This window comes from Mesitornis unicolor, unplaced genomic scaffold (genome assembly GCF_000695765.1).
Source record: "Mesitornis unicolor isolate BGI_N332 unplaced genomic scaffold, ASM69576v1 scaffold40355, whole genome shotgun sequence".
In the NCBI taxonomy this organism is placed as follows: Eukaryota; Metazoa; Chordata; class Aves; order Mesitornithiformes; family Mesitornithidae; genus Mesitornis; species Mesitornis unicolor.
Genome location: NW_010184400.1, coordinates 1 through 8,609, shown reverse-complemented (window position 1 = coordinate 8,609; position 8,609 = coordinate 1). Strand labels below are relative to the sequence as shown.

The window sequence follows — 8,609 nt, the reverse complement described above, 5'->3', positions numbered from 1 at the left end:
GAGTGTAGCTTCCAATCATTAACAAATTCTGAGTCAAACAGAACTACTTTACTACTGTCAAGGCTACAGGTCTTTCCAGTTTCCCAACAACTCAGTAATTTATGTAATCTAAATTTGAAATTATGCAGAATTGTGTGGGCACACTTACATGACTTCATAACAGGATCAAGCCAACTATCTGCCAGCCTACAGCTGTTTTTAACAACACTGCCTATGAGTTTGATTTAAATATAATCAGATTTTTAAAACTGCTGTCAACAAGACAGGAGAAGTTTATTTGAACTATCTGCTCCCTGTAAGGGCATTATCAGAAAACCTGAGACTGACAAGACAAGCCTGACTCTTGCCCATCATGCAGGGCCTACTGCATGAGCGATGCAGACAGAACAGTTTTAGATTACACAGTATTAAGAACTTTTTGTTGCCATCTATAAAGAAGTAGAGATATCAAAATGACAATAAGGTTCCTCAAGACAATGTTGTCACAAGTTATAGTGCTACTTTTACCTCAGTTACTGGTCCATTTTCTCCTGTATCTTCTTTTAAAAATCTGAATAATGTTTCAGTCTGAATTAAAAAAAAAAGTTGAGGCAGATTTAAAACTTTTCAGTAACGCACTGAGTGAACAACAAAAAGAAGCAACAACTCTTCAATTAGTGTCACTTTGAGCATTCTTAGCTAATCTGAAACACAGGTGTAGCAAAAGATAGCAATCATCCATATGCTCGATTCACTTGAATTGCCATTATCATATTCAGTTCAAATTCAAACAAAAGACAAATCACAGGATTTATTCATGTTTACAGACCTGCTTGGAAGTCTTTTTGTAAATTCTCCCTGTTAGACTTCATAAATTCTTAAAGTCTCATGTTAAAAATACAAAGTTTTTCAAGTAACACAAAGTTACTTAGTTTAAAAAAAGAAATATTCCTGCTCTGAGTTATTACTGCTCCTTACTCCTGACCACACCAGCAGAAAAAAAACACTTCTCCCTTCTCACAACAACGGTAAAGTTCTTTGAATCCTCTATTTTTTTTTAATGGGGAGAGCATATGGCTTTTTACATACTAGTTATTTCAGAAAAGGAGAATGACAGTTTTGACAGGGACATCTGCAGTAATGTGTATTTTATAATCAGACAACAAACAAGGCTCATTCATTCCCAGGAGGGAAAGCCAGCACTACACTCGATTAAGTCACAAGGTGAAATTTAGATCATAACCTTACCATTTACCAGTCATCTGCCCCACCTTACACAATATAAACATGGTATCTGGGATTAATGAAACTTGGCACATACCTAAATAACAAAGCTTTGCCTTTGTTATTTGCTACAGAGAAATAGCCACTTCTAGGAGAAAAGTCCATAGACTGGGTAAGATAAATCTGTTTTCTTCTGAACACTGGGAAGTTTGAGAATACAGTGTAAGAGGGAATGTGTACCTAGTGAGAAATATGTCATTAGTCATAACAATTAGGAAAAAGCCACTAAAATTCAAATTGAAGTACAAATTTAACAGTGAAGGTCAATGTTAAGTTCAAATGTTCAGTTATGTTCCTATCCTATCCACTCTATATAGAGTTCTGCTGGAGAAACAAGGCACAGGGAACATACTATGAAGCCAGTTATTGTGACCCATTTATTTTTAATTACATCTAAGCAGTAAAAGTAGGCTTCCAAATCCTTAGATTAATTCAACAGTTCAACTATTGGCCAGAATTCTGACAAAGCTGGCAAAATTTTGAATGAGCTAGAAAAAACACCACATAGTGAGGCTGTTACAGTTAACAGCTGCTGATAATTCAGATTTGTTGCCGAGTTATATTTACAGCACTGAAATAAGGGCATTTTTAAAAGGGAAAAACAAAAGGTAAACTAGACCATAAGATGTTATTTTCAGAACAACTTCCCTGGAGAAGAAAAAAAAAATAATCTCCTTATAAATGTACAGCATATTGTACATGTCCTGATCTGCTCAGTCCAGCATATTTTACAGTATACATATTTGCTCAGTGTGAGTTTTATTATGCCACCAGGAACATTTTTGATCAAGACACAAAAAAGCTTGCATTGAAGCAGCTGAACATACCAGTTTGACAGCCTCATCAGTTTCACGGGACGCCACTGCCAAAATTTCCGTGGTGGGATTGAAGGTCACACATGTAGCAGATGTAACTAAGTTCATTATGGCTTTAACTGGTTTAGGATGGTTGTTTTTGAGACAGACATCAGTAGTATATAAATTCACAACTCCAGAAGCTGAACTAAAAATGAGAAATTAACAGAGACTATACAAAAAAGTAGCATTTATAGTACATATTACCTTGTTATTTACAGCCACCATTCAACTAAAAACAAATTCCCATTATTTACTGGAGTTTAGAGCTTGATTTTGCTTTGTAGTTTATAACAGTATTAAATGGAGGGGTTTGGGGTGGGTTTTTTTAATTCATTTATAAAAAGACACACTTAACTGTGGAGAGCCTTGATAAACCCATCAGAATGGGCTTAGGAATGAACACATACAGAATGAACACATACACAGAATGAACTGAAAGCAATAAGAGCTTGGTATCAGAAGATTCAAAAATAGTTTCCAGGTTTTTTATACCCTGTAGAGTAAGTCCACTTAAATATCCTCTTCTACAGTGGGCTAAGAAAATGCATACTGTACTTAAGTATATGCTGGTCATATTTAAAAAGAGTTTATATGCTAGCTGAAGTTGCATCTCTGTAAGTATACCTGGAGAACCACTTTCAAGCTTGTGGCTTTGAGCTGAGGCATCTTTTCAAATGCTAAGATGCCACCTTGCAGGAACCAAATTAGGAAGCAGAAAGTGAACTAGAAAAGGGGAAAGACCCTGAATTGACATTTGTACTATAGGATTTGTGATTTCAGTCAGTATGATGTCAAAATTAACTGCTAAACCCATATATGGCAACAGCAATACATTAGGAGTGCTACTGGTATTAATTGTGTTACGGTATTTTAGATATACACAGAACAAATTAAATTAAATTATTATCATAAAATAGGCAACATCCATTGATTCACCTCTATACTTATTAAAACCAAATGTATTCCATGTTCCTACACTCTCACCAGCCACCATTAAGTCTTACTGAAGAGCTTCAAAATGAGATAGGAAGAAGCTGTCAAATCCAGGTCACTTACCCACATGCTACATACTGGTTATTTTTTGAAACAGCAATGCACTTTCCTTCCAAAGAACCTTCATCTTCAAATTTGTGTAGACACTTTCTGCTTCTCACATCCCAAATGAAAACTTCACCTTCCTCTGGTTGCAGAATAAAGTAGAAGTTTATAAAAACCGTATGTACAGAACACATTGTCTGTCTATTTTGGTAAAATAAATTTCATTAGATGACAACTATTAGCTCATTTACAACTATATAATATAGGGTAGCTTTTTTAAAAAAAAAAAAAACAAAACTAAAAGCATACTAAAATAGCTAACTCCATTCTTTAATGATTGATCACTGGGTTGTATTTTTAGGCCAGATACTGGTATGAAGTCTTCTAATTATCTCCATAAAACAATAAATGATTTAGAAAACCTTATGCAGTTCGAACAGAATTATGATTAGTGCTGATAGAGAGAATACTTACTTGAATAGCTATATATTTTACTGCCGTCTGGAGTGAAAGCAGACGCAGTGCATCTTCCATTTATTTTCATAGTGCTAATCAGTTCTTTCGTCTACAGGATGAAGAACAACAATGATGACAATGATTCTGCCAAAAAGCTGTAGGAAAGTGGTTTCCATACTCCTGTCCCACAGAAATCTTAAGTCAGCTACACTGATACTAAAAGAAAAACGTAACATTTTCAGTGCCTGCAGACCAGAGCACAAGCTGATGCTTGAGTCCATGATCAATTTATTATTGCACAACTACAGCTACTTCAATAAGCACTCGATTGCTCCCTCACTGAAGGGTCTTCATTACATAACGGAACTGAAAACTATTTTTCCTAGTAAAAGTTTAAAACAAATACAGCTGCCATCATAAGGCTTTTTAAAATTTAACTGAAAAAATTCCATATGCGTTATGAATCACAGTAGATGGCATGATTCATGAACACGGTGCATCAGCATGCACTAGTGCTATTCCCAAAAAAGCAGTCCTATATTTCCTCCACCCCCAGATGTCTGTTTCCATGCTGAGACCATTCCTTTTGCCAGCAGTGTTCGTGAAATCAGCCAAAATACATCAACACACAACTTTCTCCAGTGACAGCTTAAAACCCCATGAAACTCTGGCCTTAGCATCACCAACCCCAAAGAGAACTGCATAGTCAGAAAAAAAAATATTCGCAGACACCCCAAAATAATTTTTCTAAAGCTACAGTTAGTTGATTCAGCGGCGCATTTTTGAAGGCTCTCACAGTACGTGTCATAGCTTTGTTTCAACTGAAAGCTAGATTGCTTTTCAGATTAAATATAAGCAAGCAGATTCAAAAGGAAAAAGGTACGAGGATACAGAAGATACATGAACCATGAAGAGAAACTACCTTCATTGACAATAAGTGAAGGTAACCTGAAGTTCCAGTTAGTAGCATCAATGATCCATCTGGAGAAAGTTCGAAGCTTCTGAGAAATCTTTCCTCCACACCTTTAAAAAGATATTCAGAACTTCAAATTAGCTTAATTTACTCTTTATCCCCAACATTCAGAAATTATGAATATGAATAAGACCTGACTTCATCTTTTCATTTCTGTAATGCACTGTCACAGTAAAGCTACAACTCAACCTTGTTTATGTGTGAAAATTAACTTTTAAGATCCTAGACAAATTAAAGCTAAAGGTACTTGAGTAAATATCCCTGAAGACAACTTGAAAATACAACCTCCAACAACTCGCTGCACTTCCTTTTAAAGCAAACTCATATGCCATCTCTATTTGGGACAGCTTCAACTATGCCCAGACACTAACAGCACTATAAAACATACCTCTTACTCTCTGTATAGGAATAATGCTTCCACTCATCATGTCATACACAAAGAACATCTTATGGTGGGTTCCAGTGGCTATAACTTGTTCTCCATCAACACTGAAACAAGCCTTATAGATTGGAAAACTCTCTAAATAGATGCTCTGTATTTTTGGATTCCTTATACCATCAACCTTGAAAAAAACCAGATTACCATATTAAGGAACATACCAAATACTTTTACGTACAAAATTCGTATCAACTAGGCAGTACAAGAGATTTAAACAGTAAAGAGGTACACCAGTTTGAAGCATTTCTCTCTTCTTCTCTTTCCAATCTACAAATAACCTGGCTCTCGGCTCCTCACTCTGTATGTCAGGCACTCCCAGTCTTCCTAGATATATTTCACACCTCTTCCCCTTGTCTTATCCATGCTTTGTTCAAAAAACCACTTCCATTGTGCTTTTTTAAACAGAAACATTCACTTCACATTGTTCTTTCCTGCAGCCCTGTGGGAGTGTCAGATTCAACTTGTGTCTTCGACCATTTCACTGATACTGGGCCATGCTGAAAGTTCCTAGAGTTATGATCTCTAGTTTCCAGAGGAGCAGGGCAGGAGTGTCCCAGGATGAGTAGCCTCCTGCTGTACAGTCTCTCCAACCCAATAATTACTTCACAGCAGTGTTCCAGTTTTAAACTTCTGCTTTCAGCAGACTTCCTCACACTACAGGCTTTACGAACAACTCAAGAACTAAAATCTCATTAGCCCTCATCACTACAAACATTAAACCCAAGCATTTTTAAAAACAAATCTTCAACTAAAAACTCTGACACAACTAAGTTTGCCTATACTATGTAAGTGGTTGGTATGAAGTCACAGATAGAAATTTCTTACGAGATGCCTTCAACCAAGCAAATTCCATTGTAACCACAGACATTACAACCCCTGTGAGCACATCAGTCCAGGCTATTTCATGTGTACTTTTAAGAAAAAAGGTTCTGTATTAGTGGCTATTTACATAGATTGAAATTATTCACCTGAAAGAGTGACACAGATCGATCATGTCCAGCCGTCATAACTACTTGAGCAGATGGATGAAACTGCACAGTTGCCAGTTTTCCATTAGCAAAACGTTCCTGATTAGCAGGCAAGCAGGTGCTTATCTAGAACAGAGATCAAGCAGTTTACAAAAACCCCAACCTCCCTATGTTTGCTTAAGTTGATGAACAGCCAATTTAATAGCTCTTTATTCTACAAAAGCAAGATCTCAGACCCTATGATGAACTTTCAGACAACACAACATAAGCAGAACACAGTAAGTCCAGTAAGTAGTTCCAATGCAGCAGCATAGATGTAAGAGAACTAACTAGCCTTTCCACTGACTTTGAAATTAACAATCTATGTATAAAGTAGTGGCATTTTGTCTCATTTGAAATAGCTGCAGAAACACTCATTTAAGACTGTCACTTCACAAAGACCATTTCAGTAGCCTCAATGTTGTGGCAGAATTCCATCCTTCCTATGCAAAAATTAAAATCAAACTACAAGACACTACTTTAGGATACATAAAATAACTCTCATGGCATTGTCAAACAATGCATCTCAAATTATTATTTCACGCTGTCATGACATGAACTATCCAATTTGCTTGTTTACTCTTTAGTATCCAGTTACAAAGAAGAAATAATGACGATCACTTTTACTGCACAAAGACGTCAAAGTGAGCATATGGCTCAAACTGAAGGGGAAAGATAGGTTTGCCTTTACCTTCAAAATACCTCTTGGCAGGGACTCTGAGTTTGATATGAAATTGCCAGTTCTGCACAGCAGATCATCATCTTCATCACTGTCACCTAATTAAATCAAAGCATGTTGAAAAGGCTAATTCCACAAAACTCCCACACCAAAGCCTACAAATTCCTTACAGAAACAAATTAAATCAAAACACACTGAAGGAAGGAATAAAGCTGATTATCCAGTATCTTATCACACTACTGAAACTGAAAAAGCATAAAAATTAATTCTTTTCTAAGAAGCTGAATAGGAAAACACAGAAATCTTATCAGAATAGTAATGAATTTGTTTACTATCACTTGCAGTCCTTTTCGATTTCTTCCTATTTTCTAAATCAGCCCAGGCAGGAACTCCTCCCATAGCTCGCTGAAACCTAGAAGGGGGAAGGGGGGAGAGGAAAAAAAACCCCAAACTGTTTTGAGAAAGTCATTTTCTTCTACGTGTTAAGTACTTACAAGACATACAGTTACAGTTTTGAATTACTTGCACTTTGAATGCTATGCAATTTTGAAAAAAATATCACTCAGCTTCCTGTATTTTGCTGACTTTTTGAGTGTGAAACTAAAGTAAAATTGATACCAAATATTAAAGCACTGTTTTTTGGAGCAATACACACACATACCATAACAACCCAAACACATCTAAAGTTCTGCTTCGCTATCTGACTATAGTCACATTTCAGCTCATTCTCATATGAAGTACTAAGTCAGCATCTTCCCTCACTCTATTTACAAGGCAACATATCACTATAAAAAATTTCTGGTACAACTCTCTAGAAGACAAATTATTTTGTGCACCTCTCTTAAAACAAATTAATCTAGACAATTCTAATGCACATTTTTCTCACTATTCTCAGTATTATTTTGATTTTAAAATACTACAAATACTGTAAGAAGCACTAGCTTTAAACAGGCCACATGAATACAGTTGGTAAAAAGTGACTCTGAATGTCACAAACATATCTTATCTCATCTGAAGTTAGCCACAAAAAAATGAATAAAACTTACTGTTCTTCAAGTCTTCTTTTTAGCTTTTTCTTAGTAAGTACCTTCTCAGCATCACTTTTCATGAAATCTTTCCTGTATCTATGGGTCATGTCGACACTAATGGGAAAGACACACAGAACACAAAGATCATTCAAGTTGAAAGCACTTACAATCACTCTTAAGCATGCCAGATAATTCTTACCTGCAAACACGAACTTACTTTTCCTCAGCTTCATCATCTTCATCCACCCAGGCTGGCTTTTTAGACGTGAGGGTGCCTTTTGCTTCATTTTCCACTTCCGAATCACTGGAGTCTTTCTGGAGACCTTTCCTCCCTGTAGCATTAAGCTGAAAACAACCAAAAGGACATTTGAGCCCAGGGTCAGCGCAGGCAGATGTCAGACTCGGCGGCGGGGAACAGGCAAGGGCAAGGATCAAGGGCAAGCTGGAACACAGGAGGTTCCACTTAAATTTAAGAAGAAACTTCTTCTCAGTGAGGGTGACAGAGCACTGGAACAGGCTGCCCAGAGAGGTTGTGGAGTCTCCTTCTCTGGAGACATTCAAAACCCGCCTGGACGCCTTCCTGTGCAACCTCATCTAGGTGTTCCTGCTCCGGCAGGGGGATTGGACTGGATGATCTTTTGAGGTCCCTTCCAATCCCTAACGTTCTGTGATTCTGTGGTTCTGTGATTCTGTGATCCGAAGCAAGCACCAGCCCCTGCTCTTGCCCGCCGAAAGAGCCGCCTCCCCGCGCTCCCCTCAGGCAAGGCCCGGCCTGAGGAAAGGCCGTGGGTCAGGGTCCGCCCGCCGTGTCTAAGCCCTACCAGTGGGGGGCCGGCCAAGCGCCGCAACAGCTCGTCCTCCTCCACGGT

General features: G+C 37.5%; 1 protein-coding gene across 1 annotated transcript; it reads right to left on the bottom strand.

The window, feature by feature from the left end:
* Positions 1-542: 542 nt before the first annotated feature.
* UTP18 (UTP18 small subunit (SSU) processome component homolog (yeast)) lies at positions 543-8,606 on the bottom strand (the record flags this gene model as incomplete). Its single annotated transcript, XM_010184451.1, has 13 exons — positions 543-567; positions 1,301-1,443; positions 2,091-2,265; positions 3,177-3,300; positions 3,633-3,723; positions 4,537-4,637; positions 4,976-5,150; positions 5,995-6,120; positions 6,725-6,810; positions 7,045-7,124; positions 7,759-7,854; positions 7,958-8,085; positions 8,562-8,606. Coding segments are annotated over 13 exons (1,395 nt in total), but the record flags the coding sequence as incomplete, so codon positions are not given.
* Positions 8,607-8,609: the final 3 nt, after the last annotated feature.